The sequence below is a fragment of the Hyposmocoma kahamanoa genome, unplaced genomic scaffold (assembly GCF_003589595.1).
Source record: "Hyposmocoma kahamanoa isolate Upper Pololo Valley unplaced genomic scaffold, ASM358959v1 78, whole genome shotgun sequence".
Lineage (NCBI taxonomy): Eukaryota > Metazoa > Arthropoda > Insecta > Lepidoptera > Cosmopterigidae > Hyposmocoma > Hyposmocoma kahamanoa.
In genome coordinates this window covers 5,635,461-5,651,788 of record NW_020653945.1, presented here as the reverse complement: position 1 = coordinate 5,651,788, position 16,328 = coordinate 5,635,461, and the positions used below count along the sequence as shown (strand labels likewise).

At 37.1% G+C, this 16,328-nt stretch overlaps 1 protein-coding gene across 1 annotated transcript in view; it reads right to left on the bottom strand.

Annotated features, from left to right (window-relative positions):
* Nucleotides 1-7,655: 7,655 nt before the first annotated feature.
* The window catches only part of LOC113233093 (ras-related protein Rab-9B-like), a 21,611-nt gene continuing 12,938 nt past the window's right edge, over nt 7,656-16,328 (bottom strand). The window contains exons 3-4 of the mRNA XM_026468076.1: nt 15,486-15,628; nt 7,656-7,955 (exon numbers count right to left, since the gene is read on the bottom strand). Coding sequence (XP_026323861.1) covers nt 7,823-7,955; nt 15,486-15,628 — 276 coding nt within the window. The 3' untranslated portion in view covers nt 7,656-7,822. The remainder of the gene's footprint in view (nt 7,956-15,485; nt 15,629-16,328) is intronic.

The window sequence follows — 16,328 nt, the reverse complement described above, 5'->3', positions numbered from 1 at the left end:
AGTTTTTATATTTGTAGTAAGTTTTAATAAAACGAAAATAAAAATTTTTACTTAGTATATCGTCAATTCGAAACTGCTTTGTTTTGCATTGAACTTTGACGCGAGTTTGCCGAAGGTAGATGCTGACCAGCGATCCCATAACTGACGATCGTATTCGATTTCATTTCTAAAAAATTCGAATTGCGAAAAACAAATGCTGAGTTGTGTTGTAAAATTATACATACATTCCATAAATTTTACTACACGTCACTATTGACAACAATGCACAGCAATTAGCTCCTTCAACGTAGTTATGAATTAAAACGAAACTTGATGAGCGGACAAACGTCAATACGGCCATCATAGTGTGCCGGTACTTTAGGTTTAGATAACTTAAATAGCAGTGACGAAGGTAATTTAAAGAAAGTGAGCTGCTGTAGACGGAAGGTTCAAAACCTAGTACGTTTTTATAACTTTATAATACAAAGATCATTTAGAAAAAACAAGAACACTTAGAAAAAATTCCTTCGATCCGGCCGGATTCGAACCGACGCTTCCTAACAAACCGTGGTATGGATACTAAATTTCCTGGACAACTCGGTAGAATCTAATTACCCTTCGACGCTGCTAGGCTTAAAAATTTACTAAGGTAGGTATACCATTTATAAATGTTATTTATTCCATGAGAATTTCGATTATCTCTACATGAAATTCACGAATACCTCTAAGGACATTTCATTGCCATAAGTTTCTTGAAATAGACAAAGAAAATTCAGTTTAATATTTTTATGATAAATTTTTCATAAATATCAAGAAGAATTATAATAATGCCAGCAACACCAATCACTTGGTTTTCGAGATTCGCTCTGGACCTTTTGGAGGGAAGTTTCGTTTTTATTTTGACTTTCAATTATTTTGTGAAATCTAGTTTAAAGTGCTATTGTGCCTTAATCGAAGATTAAAACGCGAAATTATACGAATCTCGAACTAAAATACCCGTATCGGCCCGTTCTAAGGAATCCCGAGTCAATCCAACCACGCCGCCCGCCGCCGCCCGCCTCAAATTGCCTATCCTCTTTGCGGCGGCCATATTTACAGAAACATAATTAAACTTCATGTTTAGGCTGGTGGCTTTGCCAAAACCTTAATAAAAAATAAAAAAATAAAAATCACCTGGTTTTCATTTGGTCAAGTAACGGATGGATCGGATGAATCGGACGGATGTCGGACGGAGATCGACAGTAGACCCCCTGGTCTCACATTAAGGAATTCCTTGCAATATAAACAGACAACGAAATAGGCCAAGTGAATTAGCGTAGATAACACCTCCCTCTGAAAATCCGACATTATTGTGTTTTGTTCTATGTTTTCAATGTGTATTTAGATGAAAAGCTAGTAACTAATTAACAGTTAAAATATAACCATTTTGTTTTGATTTTTTCCTTATATTTTTAATCATTTCGGGATTTCGAAACAGGTATTATACACTCTATGTGAAATACTTGAAGTTTAGGTAAATATACTTTGCTTATACCGATCTCTGATTTTATTTATTTATTTATTTTATTTATTTATTCTTCATTTAATTTATTATGATTATGACTATCCAGAACACTCAGACTAGAACTATATTCTGTTCCTGGACATATAATTCCAGACACGTAGCATTTTCAATACTAAATGCTAGAGCGTTAAAGAATAAAAAATCAAATAGTTTTTTAACCTTCTAAGGTTAAAAAACTGTTTGATTTTTTATTTTTTAAACGCACAAATTACACCCAGACTCACGAAATAAATGTAAGCCTTACAAATATTACTCCCGTCTCGGGAATCGGGGAAAGCTTGGCAGTCCAGGATGGTAACCGTTCGGCCACGGAGGCAGTTTGGATTGCTTAAAAACTACAATGAAACTTTGAAATTAGTATACTAAACATCATTTCCACAAGTCCTTGTGAAAAACAAGTTTTTTTTAAAACCGGGGATTTATTTTTGTATTCTAGCCCTTTAAAAATAAAAATTCAAGGTGGCTCGAATTATGGGTCTAGAAGTGTATTTTAAAAAAGTTCCAAGTTTGTACATCTAGCGCTCAAAATGCTAACAGCTGGGCCACCGAGGAAGGTCGTCTAGATGATCAATTGTAGTATGAATATATACATTACTTAATATAGCTTGTCAAGAATAGTATCCCAAACCAGAATTATTAATTTATTAATATATTACACAATTGTATTTTGGAATGTGCTGAATTCGTACCCTAGGTATAATAAAGCCATATGTGTCACGTACGTCATATAAGTCTTTCTATCACATGAAATGTATGTAAATGGAAGTAGTCATTTTGCAGATGTGGCCTTATTACACTAAGAGTCGAGAATTTTATTCGCGCACTCCATTGGTTAAAAATAATGACGTCACCACATTGGACCGGTTTATGTTTTGAAGAAAAAAAACGATTTGGGCACCTGAGGGCCTACTGTCGTCCTCCGTCCAAAATAATTACTATGAAATAAGTAATACTCGACCATATCAAAACACAACGTCAAGTATGAAGATTTATTCGCATCGTGCGTCATTTAATTTGATCGAGTATTACTTATTTAATGCCGAACTGAGAAAGGGAGTAGACCCCCCAGAGACGATAATGTTTGTTTTTGGAAGGTAATGTTTTTGAGATGGCTCGCTATTCTAACAACTACTATGTATTTACGCTCTCTATTTGTGAGACGAATTCATGTTTCAGTGCTTGTTTACAATAGTACTTACTACATAGTCCATAATTCTATATAATTGTTTAGGCCGCTGATTTAAGTAGAGGAATAAAGGTTCCGAAAAATAAATGAAATTGCAGCGGAACAAGGTTAATCATAATACTAAGCTATGTTGAAATGAGTTCTAAAACAATAGGCACAAAATATACCGACAAAATTATTATCAAACAATCAAAATCTTTAAATCACAATTTTACAAAAAATACTGTACTTCGGAATAATGCATAGCAGCAGTAGTAGGCAGAAGAGCACATCAAGCTTGACACTTTGTACTTTGGACCGTTCTTATGGTCAACGGCATAGAGTTGGATTTAAGTCTTAAGTGTAAAGCTTGACGTGCTCTTGACCCTGTACTAAACTTCCGAAAGAAATTTGAAAACGATCCGATGTATGACTTTGTTTTCATTCATTATAATATTTCCATGTGATGGGGTCCTACCAACAAAATGGATGGGGTAGTTTACCAAGCACTAAAGTTTATGAAATGTATAAGGTTGCTTTTTTTATAATAGGTGATTTACGTTAAAAATGGCTAACAATATTTTTCGGTAAAATACAAATTAACTTGGTAGAGCAGTATTAGGGAGCGTTCCCATTGTCGTGACGCCAGATAGTCGTACAGTTTAAAGTGTCGTGGCTTGTATATTTAAATGAAGTTGTGCACATATAGTACAACACGATTAACTGTCGTTCACGACTTTTTCGACGTTACGACAACAGACTGTTGTGACAATGTGAAGAGCTAGAACGACTGTCGTCGGATGATAAATAAAACGTTACGATACGACAAGGCGGCTGCCGTGGGCCGATAAATTGTCGTCATGATCTAGTGGAACAGCTAGACACGACTGTCGTGCGATGATAAAATAAACGTCCACGACACGGTCACGACAGATATTCGTGATATGGGAACAGGCTACACGCGACAGTCGTTCAACGACAAATAAAACATGAAGACGTAATGGGAACGCGCTCTTATGAAAGCAACGTTTTCGGAACTTTCAGTATTTAATTCGGTTGTTTTCGTATTTTTATTTTCACAAAAGTTTTCGGTAGCTTAGTAAGTATTATTCATAATTTAATACGCTCATTTTATTTTTCGGAGCTTTTATTACTACCCTTTTGAGTAGGAATACAAAATGAAGATATGTTTATACATGTGTTAGTGTGGAATGTTGAAGTTATATTCTTTGGCATTTTGGTAAGATCTATAAATAGGTTATGAATAACTAATGAGTCTTAACACTCCGGATTTTTGGTACAACATATTTAATTTCTTTGGAAAGTATTAATTTATGTAGCTATGGAGGAATGTTTAGTCCGAAACAAATCCGAATAATGAGATTCTAACATCTTTTGTATAAAAAAGACAGCCGCAGCAGTAAATGATAAATATCACAACCAAAAAATATCTTGTAAAATAAATGGTTTCAAGTTTTGACACTCCATCAGTGATGCGACGTCATAATACTTTAGACTCGCATCGTATTCGTCCCGAATGTGCTCAAATGCACATTATTTTATTAGGACCCTTCCAGGGGTAATCTAGGGAAGTACTGCCACCTTATACCCATAACTGTCGCCAAGCAGTATGTGAGCATTACTCCGTTTCGGTATTGAATGGTAAAGGTGCTAATGTAATTACAAATACATGGGACTTGTCAACTTTTGTCTCAGGGTGACAAGCGCCGTGGTAGTGCCCTTTCCGGTATTTCCGGAACTGCAATTGTTATGGTTAGGCGTGTCGTTTACCATGCGCACGATTTATTCATTTCGTCACTTGATATCATAAAAAACTGTCTTTAAATTTAATCTCCAATTTGCTGAGACAAACTATATTGATGACTGTGATGGAAATGGCTGTGTTAAACGACTCACGCGCAGTAACGCCGCATCGCTTTGTCGTGTCTATACCGAAGCCGTTCAAATACTTTAGAAAGTTGTTTACAATTCTAACGCTAGTTTGCTAAACATTAGATCAAGTCGTGTAATATAAGATGAACTTGAAGTTATATTCTGTCTACTTTAGCAATACAGATTTATGTATGCTTGGTGTAAAAAAATATTTATTGGAAATTGAATCTTAAGCAAGAAGCAACAGTACATATTCTGGTTCTTTTGAATGAAACTTACAGTGCAATAAAGCCTCGATATACTTGCCAAAACAAACGAGTCGATTGGTCTCACTTTCTCCTTTCTCTCTTTCAATCATGATATTTGTAAAACGACTATGAGTTAGCGTAGTAATTTTCAATTTGAATGTAACTACGCATTACTGCGTTCCGGTTTGGGACGGTAAGGTTGCTGGTGAAATTACAGGCACTTGGGACTACAACTTATGTCTCAAAGTAACGGGCGCAGTGGCAGTGCCGTTTGAACGGCACTGCAACTGTTATGGACAGGCGTGACGCTTATCACCAGCCGCACGACTCGTTCGTCCAGACACTTAGTATCATAACAAAAAACTACGTTCGTTACACAAATAACCGAAGTAAACAATGTTACAAATTTACAGGTATAGACGTTTCTCCACTATTCACGCATCCGACATCTCATAACCGGTCCGGAGTTGTTGAACTTCAGTCCATAGACAACGAATTGCAAATGTGTAAACAAACGCTTATTGTAAACTTAGATTTCTACATCAGACAGGCAATAATCGAATGTTGGATCGAAGTAGAGTGTGGAAATGCCGTTAGATTTATTTATGCTATACCTCTACCGTAAAGTTGCCTGCTTACCGGGTATTTTAAAAGATATATCCCGGAGAGTATGCGATGTAATTGGATATAATTCCGCCTTCCCCGTTCCATCATCGAGGGACTAGACGTAGGCTGGGGTTCCACTCTTACGCTGTGGATATTCAAAGGACTCGCACGAAGCGTTGCGCTTCCACATTTATACGGCGAACGGCTATAGAGTGGAATTCCCTGCTTGCAGATTAACCTGGGCCTTTTCAAGGCGGGAGCGAATAGGCATTACTTAGGTGGTATACGCTACATCGTTGATTTCATCGTCACTTTCCATCAGGTGAGATGTCAAATGCGCATTTTTTTTGTATAAAGAACAATCTAACCTAACCTAGTAGTATAGTATTGTATAACAAATGCTAGTTCTTCCCGTGATCGCTATAGGCGCTGCACAAATTGCCTAGGAATAAAAAATAATTGCATAGGAATTTGTGAATTATTTTTCATAAGTCAAGGTGGCAGTTGCAGTGCCAGTCAAGAGCTTTAAATCGCAAATATCTTAGGGGCACTAGCACTGCGCCCGTTACCCTGAGATAAAAGTTGATAAGTCTCAAGTGTCAGGAATTTCACCAGCACCCTTCTAAACCGGAACGCATTAATGCTCACATTACTGCTTGGCGGCAGAAATAGGTAAGGTGGCAGTACTTCCCTGGAAAACCTCTACCGCTACGACTACGGAGTCGTTTGCGATTATAGAATTTGCTAACTCATGGTGTAGACGTACTGATTCGTTTTATTTGTAGCAAGTTTTTTAGTTTCTGAAATTTTTTTAATGTATTCAATTTCTTATATGTTTCATATAGTCTTTTATAATTAGAATATAAACAATTGATTTCGAAACATTTTCCCGTTCATTTTTACAATATTGGTGCACACTAAACTAAAGCCGTGTGGCGTGTAAAAATACTTCATATTTACAAAAAAATAAGTTATTGATACTTGAGTGAATTTTTAGCCGTGCCAAGTAATACGTTAGTCACTAACTTTGTTTTATAACAATACAAATTTTCAGGTAATGAAAAATCCGTGAGAAACAACATTGCATCAGAAAACTGAAACTGAAAAAATAATATACTTTTAAGCGACTACAAAAAAGGAAGAGATTCTCAATTCGAGTGTATTTTTTTTTTTTTTGTGTTGCGCGACTATATGCGCGTTAATACGACATTTGTGAACCGATTTCGATGATTCTTTTCGGTTGAAAGGGAGGTACCTTAGTCGTGGTGCCTTTTAAATTTGAAGAAAATATCCCACTTCTAAGGATGGCAAATTAGGAGATGAATCCGGTTTGTTGAATACGGATAGTAACTTTCCTTTAACCGATTTCAATAAAACTTGGCAAAACAAACACAGTGAAAGTTGATAAGCAAACTTTGGGGTCGTTTTTTTTAAAATTAAATTATTTTACATCGACTACCTACTTATGTTCTACGAATAAATAAACAGTATGATTGCTTTCAGCAGGGCTAAAAATTCACCAATACATTATAAGATATTCTGTGCCCATACTTAATAGAAGGCTATTTCACACAAGCAAAATTTGGATGCAATTATGTAGAAACTAATCAAACCACCAGAGGTTACCGAGTTAAGTATCTCAAAATACGCAGAAAACATTTTTTTTGATTGATTGGAAATTTCCGTAAAACTACTTGATTGTAGGAAACTACATAAACAACATGCCGAAAAAATGGCGGCGACAAAAGTCACGCAATGATATCGTTCGCTCGAGAACATTAAATATTAACAGACTGAATTCGATTGCCAAGTGCTGGCAGATGTATAGTAAAGCTGTAAAAGAAAATAATCCACCTCTGAGTGTGGCAAAGTAGGGGATCAATCCGGTATCACGCACTTTCCGGTAACCGATTTTACTTTAAAACTTGACAATGTAACTCCACGCACTTTTGAGATCAGTTTTTTATCATGTAGTAATTTTTAATCACAATCTCTAACGGAATTTTAAAAGTATTAAAGCTGTCAAGAAGTATTCAGTTACAAAAGCGAAAGCTGCCAGTATTTGAGACACCTTGTCGGAACCCCATTGCATCTATTAGAACCGAAATGTTTCTTTATTAACCTCTCATTTCGTTGCTTTTTTATGTAAAGGTTGTACCTTCAACAGCACTTCAAGTTATACACTTTTGTTCGAATACCGCCTCTAGTGCAACTGAACAAGATCCGTCAATGTGTAGCTTGAAATGCTGCCGTCTGTTATGTACAGATAGGACAGATTTTGTGGTGCGACTTTGGAAATAGTACCTATTTAGTATATAGTATATTTCGCATCCAAGCACAGCATTATCCCAAACGAATTAAAAGCTATCATACATCGCTAAACCTAGAACAGCAGGTCGCTCTGAGACTAGAAGTGGTACTCGATCCGTGTAGGGTCAGCACGTCAGGGTGATCCAGCATTCCTAGTTCCTTTTCTGCTTTTTGTTCCAGCTCTAACCATCTGAAACATAATGAAACAATAGCAATTCTTCAGTAAAAAATACATAAAATTGGTCACAGGTACAAAATGGAGAATGGTATGGACATACGTGTCGCTGAATACCAGGCGCAAGACTTGTTCGCCCTGTCAAGTGACAGGACGAATAAGTCAAGACAGTTTTTTTTATGATATCAAGTGGTATCATAAAAAAAGAACTAAAACATGAAATGTATTTTTCAGATTTAAATAGTAATAATAATAGTTAGCCTATATATAGTCCCATTGCTGGGCACAGGCCTCTTCGTACAACTATAGTTACAAAAATAATTAATTGAAGTATATTTTAATTAACAAAAAAGGATAAAAAAAATAGTTTCTTTTCAACATGTAGCAATCGCGAGAACAAGAACTCAGTAACTAAAACATTTTGAGAAGACATACCTATTGTAAAATGACAAAAAAAACAGGTGACATTGGTAATTCATTTTACGTACGTATCTATAGGGATATTAATAAATAAATTAAATGTGGTCTACAATTTTAATGTTTAATTAATATCTCGTCGAGAGGTTCTAAGAGGCAACGTTAAACATTCCCAGTCAATGTTTCGATCGCCAAATTATAATACATTTTCATTTAGCTGCTATGTTGCCGTAGTGCCTTCTAGCGTTTCAATAAATGCTTCTGTAAATTGCTACAAATTTGTAGGAATAAGTAAATAAACAGGTAAATAAGTATAAAGTACGTTGTTGCATAAACTATGAGTAAGCGTATTGTTTACAATAAGACGCTGGACTTTTCATCCCGTCGCTTATCATAAGAAAAAAATATACTATTGAGTATATTTTATATTTAAAAAAAGTAGAGTGACTCCCGCCTATTTGACGCGACAATGTCTGCACGTGACTCTCGCAGCGTAGGGTTGTCACATTATTAGTTTAGTTTTACCTAAAGATTTCAAAATAATAATAACTGACATTTCAGGCATAAAAAACCCATATACAACAAAATACTTTGATTGAAACTTTCACGATTTCCGCACATTATTTGATTTTTAATTTGGGACTTAATCACGTATAAAACATATTTTAATTACTTCGACGTTTAAAAATCAAATAATACAACAAAATGATTAAATTATAATAATACATTACATACTTAACAGATAAAACTTAATACAAAATTTTTACATTGAACCAAAAAGACTAAAAAATAAAAATAAAACAAACATGCCATATAATATTGTCAGTGAAGTGCACGGTAATCGAGTGCCGAAAAATAGAACTACTATGTCCTCCACAAGACCACTCAATATTGAGTTCTTGCTATCTCACAGGCGAGTTCAGAACGACCCTATACGTGTTCTGATTATGGCATAGAAATCGGGCACACCCACCTCAATGAACATGCCCGAGGCACTGCAGAAGCGAGGCAGTTTCATTAGAATTCTGAAGGCGTCATTGTACTGAACTCGCAATGTGTTGTAAGTGCGTTTTGTATAGCAACACCAAAGAAGGCACGTATAAAAACTCTGACAGTACGCTTTAAAAAGAGTTATTATCACATCAGTACAACGACAAAACCTGCGTGCGAGTATGTTGCACCGGACGATCTTGTGTCCAGTCATAGTCTTTAACCACCGTTTGTAACCATGCGAGTCACTAACTAAAGGGAAGGTCTCCGAATCGATACCCAGCAAATCCAAGTCCACCACACAAGTCGCTGCTCTGTGCAGTAAGATAGAATCGCTACCAAATCTGGTTCCCGGAGCACATGCACCGCTTCCACATCACAATCGTCTATTACCGCACTCAGCCGCAACGCATTCCGTGAATTCTGTAAGGTTGTCTTCACAATCCGTTGGCATATACACAATCACAACAATAAATTGACGTTCATTGCAAGTAATTTTGATAGCAGTCACGAAACCAGCGCCCTTCATCACATGAGCGCCAGGCCACAGTACGGACGTCCCTTCAGCACTGCCGCTGAGATGTCGAGTGAGGATTTTGCATATGAGCTAAAATCTTCATCAATTTCATTCATGAAACCGAGATCGGTTGGACTGGAGCCAAGTTTTCCTGTATGGCAATGATAGCGGTGTACTTACACATATGTTTATTTTTGACAGCGATCTTTTATCGATTCACAATTAAAAGACGTAAGAGCTGTTTTACAGCTTGAGGACATGACTTGTGGATTCACTATGAGATTGATTAGTGGCGGCGCGGGCATTTCGTACTCTATATCGACGGTTTACCAGCTCTGCCGGCCAGAAGCTATTGTTCAGGAAACTCTTTAATTTGCTACCAACCACGTTGATTTTGAAAACATACACTGACACAATGCTCACCCCTCTCCATTATATGATCTTTCATGTCAGATTCAGTGACATCCTTCGTAGTTTGCGAAATATAAATTGCGCGTTGCGGCTCGAGCGCCTGAACTCATCCATTTATCTAATGTTCCACGCATGTTTGTCTTCCTATGTTTACGTTTTGTTATGCTGAACTAAGGTAAAAGAATCATCTGCTTGTGTAACCGGCACGTTTATATCGGCATTCGGATAAGCGCGCGCTTGTTTACCATTTTTCGTCATTTTGTTTTGAGTCCCAATACTACGACTCGTACGGTTCTTTTTCATACGAAGCGCTCGCATACACTCTTCACTGCAAACAATGTCTCGGTACGTCGGTGTATAGTACATCGGAAGCGGCGGCGGCAGGGGGGCTCACATACATAATATGATTGAGTGTCTGTCTAAGCGCCGCAGGTAAAGGCGATTTTGCTGAAGATCACTCACTAGTAATCTTCGTTTGAAATTCAATAAATTCTGACCTCATTACCTGAAGCATTAACTATGTCGATAGTTAAATAACACCGATGGCAGTCGATTTAAATTCTTAGGCCGGTTGCACATTCGGGTCTATTTCTTTTAAAAGCTTTACGACATTCCTAATATTTTTTTATTATATCTATTTCTCTATACGTTTTGCTGTGATCCTCGACAGGTGTAATACAACACACTCTTACCAGTTTCTATTTCAACATCAATGGGACCGTCGCACAAATTTTGACAATGCTCTTTTTCAAAAAAGTCGTTAATTATCACTTTCGCCGCTATCTTCCACGAATAATTCAGATCACTCGACAGAAAACATAAATTGAAAAAAAAAAAAAATCAGAGCCTTCTCGTGCTTTGGGCAACAATCGGCGAATACCTTACGCCGATTGACAAATCCTTCCACCACGATGGCAAACATACCTCATGCACATCGTGATCAGCGCGGTTAAATCTGGACCGAATAAAATATAGTGTAACATACAATACGATCAGAAGCAAAACACCACTTTTTTTTAAAGCGCCACACTAGGGAAACCCTGTGTCACGGGTGCCATGGACACACACAAAGACAACCCAAACTCATGAGAGAAATAAATGAAGACCAGACATTTGTCCCGGCCCGGGAATCAAACTCGGTATATCTGCGTGGTACACGAACATATTAACCGTTCGGTCACTGTGGAAGTTAACACTATTTGTCTTATACTAGATAACGAAGTGGAGAAAAGCTGTGTAATATTATTTCATTCTTCTTCTTGAGGTGACATCCGGAGGTCGGCTATCATTACGGCTATATGTATTTTAGACACAGCTGCACGGAACAAGGATCTTGTGCTCAGGTTGAATAATTTTATTATAGAATGTATTGATCATGTCTATTTAATTATTTTCAATAAACGGCAGCGGTGACATGTCAAAATAATGCTTTGATAGATAGTGGACCTCCTCATTCGGCCTTAACTGTAAACTCTACAACTGTTAGCTGACGCAATAAGACTATATGGACGACAATTACAACATCGCAAGGTTTATTGTTACGATTAGGCAACCGCAATGTAATGTCGTTCGTTACGTGCCTTTACGATATGAATAAATAAGTAAAATGAACTAGGAAAGATACCAAATTTTATTAGGACCAGATTGCGTGAAGTTCTGAGGATTTTTTCATATTAATCCACAGTAATCGTCGTTCTAACTTTGTAGCCCAAAAAGTTTCCGTGTAATGCACATACAGAAAAATTCGCATTTGTAATTGTGAAAATGAAAAAATTTATACCGGTCTCCCGGGCCCAAAATTACATGAGACAAAAAACTACCCTTGACTATTAAACCCTAAGGAACACAGAGATATGGACAAGAACGAATTTGATCCGGAGAATAACGAATCTTATTGACATCCAGCAGAAAGAGTAGAAATGGGCAGGCCTTACAGAATGTAGGCAAGACCACAGATAGAAGGGTGCTTGAGTGGAGACCCGTAGCGCAGGTGGCTACCAATGCGCTGTACTGGCGTCCTTGTTAAAGTGGCGAGCAAAAATAGGATGAGGAAAGCACAAGTTCGAAAAAAATCACATGTATCGGAAGAGACATTGGAGAAGCATTGGATGGACAGATTTTAAAAATGAAGAAAGCAGTCCCCTGTGCTTCCACATCGATTACTAGTATTAGTATTAACAAAACTATTAAAAATGCACGATCGATATTAAGATCTTAACATAAACATAAATATTATACATAAATATACTGTTCAGTTAGAGCAAGCTCGCTTCTTAAAAAAAAGGAAATGTTAACGTGTTCAAAACCCAATTAAAGTCTCTTCATATTCATAAATGGGTGCTACTACAATGTGAGAGACTTCATGGACTCTCCTACAAGATGATGTGCAAGAGCTGGTGAACTCTCAAATCTTCCATAATGTAACAATACAGTTTCCTTTTAATTTTGTGTCTATTTCAAGTACTTTAAAGTCTATGTTTCTTTTTGTTATTTATTAGAGATAACTAATTATTTGCTGCAACCCAACGGGGCACTATGTCATGCCTGTACTGCAGGACTACCGCTCAACTGAGTCGGTTCCTGAGGTGAATGCGGGAGGAGTGTCAGTTTACGTAACAGTTATGTCGCGCAGGACACGAAATAATTTCAACAACATTTTTCTGACGATATTCAATATCAAGTTGACTGAAAAAAGTGCCAAATGGCATAGACTAAGTTGGAAAGCACTTTTTTTTCAATAAATACGTTATTGAATATCGTCAGAAAAATCTTATTGAAATTACCCAGTGTGCAGCCATACACAACTGTTACGTAACCTGTCACTCCTCCCGCACCGCGCAGCTACCTCAGGAACCGACCCATTTAAGCGGTAGGCCTGTGACATTGTTTGCAATAAACAAATAATCAAAACATAATTATGTAATAAGTGCGTGTAAAAAATATAAGCAATAAACTCGCTACTAACATCCTGATCAAATTTCACGATTAATATATGTATCTGGTACTCACGCAACCAACCCGGGACCTGGCAGAGTAGGCCCGAACATTACGGAAGAGCCTATATAAAACATGGCAAAGGGTACTTTGTAGATGGTAATAAAGGTTAGTCATATCTTAGAAATAAGGGCAGTATACACATTTTAATTAGATTTAATTCACATCCACCACTCTAGTACCCCAGGTTATTATATACGTTAATTACATAGTACTCAGAACACGCAATTGTAAAATATTCCAACCAATTTGCGCACCTGTTTACCTTGGCTTATTGCATTCAACTCTCCTTATGTGGAGCTTTAGCAACCACTGTGCCTCCGTGCCGTACGTTTACTACACTGGTCTGTCACGAACACAGGGTCTCCCATATCTTTCTATATAAGTTTTGGTGATAGTGCCCATCCCTATTAACCTCTTGGTTCTGCGGGAAGGGCACTATGACCTGTACGAGCGAGCCTGCACAGGGACCATCTAAGTCAGGTCCTAAGATCAGCCCCGTTTGCACGGATTTCATCCGGTTGTCTGTAAGGTTAGTGCCTTAAGTGAGCCGCCCCGGGTGCACGTACAGCACTCTCCTTATTTTCCAGATAGGTACCGGAACTCACTTCCTGACGCCGAAAAACGGCATTTCTCCAGTTCCCAAATTCCTATGCGACTGGATGGTATGGCAGGAGGGAAAAAAAATCTAATTTTAGTAGCAGTAGAGCTCCTTGTGAAAGAGTTCGTCTTAGGAAGTACTGCCACCTTACCTATTTCTGCCACCAAGCTGTAATGTGAGCATTACTGCCTTTCAGCTTTGAAGGCTAAGGGTGCTGGTGAAATTGCAAACACATGGGACTTGTCAACTTATGTTTCAACGTAACGGGCGCAGTGGCAGTGCCCTCAGATCTTTGTGATTTAAAGCACTGAGTGGCACTACAACTGCTATGGACAGGCTTGTCTGACCAGGCGCAAGACTTCTTCGTTCCGTCACTTGGTATCATAAAAAAAAATCTAGCAAAGATTTTTTTTTTATGAAGTAGAAGCAATACTAATCAACTAAAACACGACTACAAGGATATTCGGATGTACATTATAGTTTGAAATTTACAGTATATTGCAGTTTGGCTGTTATGAAGAGCACTGTACGAAATTATATTATCATTACAAGAAATTCCTCCTCCAACATCAAAGTCTAAGTCGTCTTGCACTTTCAAAAGGAAATGCAAGCTTTGGCTACTATCCAATGCAAGTAATTGGATGTACATGTGATGGACAACGGCACATTAGATTACACATTTTTATTCGAAAATCGCCTCTAGTCCAACGGAACAAGATACGTCAATGTGTAGCTTGATGTGCTGGCGTGTGTACATATTGAGTTCCTAGGCCTTTGCGATTGCTTCACATTGGAAATATATATTTTTTAGGATCTAAATCGTAAAACGTAGATACGTAATGTAACATGGAATGTTCTTCGTAAATTAAAAATGAAATTCAAGGGTGTTATTAATAATGATGTACAATAAAAACTTAAAAATCTGAAATAAGGTTTAAATGCTACGTTTCCACAGATTTAAAAACAATTGAAGCACGTTATTTCGGATAAGCGAGTGTTTTGTACATCGTGTAATTAGCTTCGTGCACATTATAAATTATATGTTAATCGAAAACAATAGCAGCGTCTGCAACGTATAGAAGAATCCAGATAATGTATTGGTAGTGTTCGTTGTAATAAACCGACGGTTCCCCAAGGTATCTATATCGACTAGGGGCCCATGAGTCTATTATAAATTACAAGGGGTTAATGTCAAAGAAAAAAATGGGGGGTGCATGAGACGTTAATGCAGTTCCACGAGAGTAGAACCCATTTAAACTGGTCGAATGAAATAAACATTTCACAACAAACGAGATATGGAACTGTATTCGGTTAGGTAAATGTATAAAACTTAACATATGTTTACAAAGATTGTCGCTATAAAGTTAAACTTATCAAAGTGAGTGTCAACAGTCAAAACCATATTTGAAGTTGTAGAATTTGTAAAAAAAATCCATATAAGAAAGGCACGGGGTCTACGCAAAAAAGAAAAAACGACACGTGGTTTACGAGGCAAAACAATTTGGTACAATTTGGTGGAACCTCTTTGATAAACAAAACTTACAATACTGCAAACTGTGAAACAGCAGATCGAGCTACTTTCATGTTAGAAAGATAACTAAAAGATGATGCTTACCTCTGCACAGCCATTGAAAACGCCTCAACTACATTATTATCGTTCTTCGCCGACGTTTCTATGTAGGTGGCGATTTTGTTCTCTTCGCACCAATGTTTTAACTGTTCGTAAGACACTTCTCTGTCTTTTGACGATACGTCAGACTAAAATCAAAATAAAAAAGAATTATTAAAAACTTTTCTTGATAGTCGTCTTCACAAAGTCAAAAAATCATTTAACGGGCAATGTATACGCTTCTATAACAAGATTCCGGTTGATATACAAAATTTGCCTTTCACGAGGTTTAAAACTATAGTGAAACAAAAACTTTACACTAAAGGTTATTATACAACTTCTGCGTACTTGGGTGACAAAAATCCGTGGTAGTAACCCGTTTAGCTCATGGAGGTAGTCTCGATCTTTGATGTTTCAAATAAAAAATATAAAAAATATTGTAAACGTTATTTACAAAGAGCAACCCCTAGAGTTTTTTGCTCATTCTTCTCAGGGGAATCTGCCTTACGAATGAGCGGTAGAGTTTAACCATTGTGACGATTTCAAGTGTAATAATGCTTATCTATGAAATAAAGATTATTTTGAATTTGAATTAAACATCATATATGCATGGAAAGTTGGAACTAAACAGATTGTAGGAACTGCGTACAGATAAAAGAGGCAACCTTTGCGTTGCAGTGTCAAGTTAATTTCATTAAAATGTGTTTGGGAGTGCTTTACATCCTTCAAACATTTTCACAATCTTTCATGTACTTTTAGGACTCGACTACACTGAACGACTGGATCATTGAACACACACTAGACATATTAGGACAATAGATATTTCAAAACACTGAACATTTCAGGATA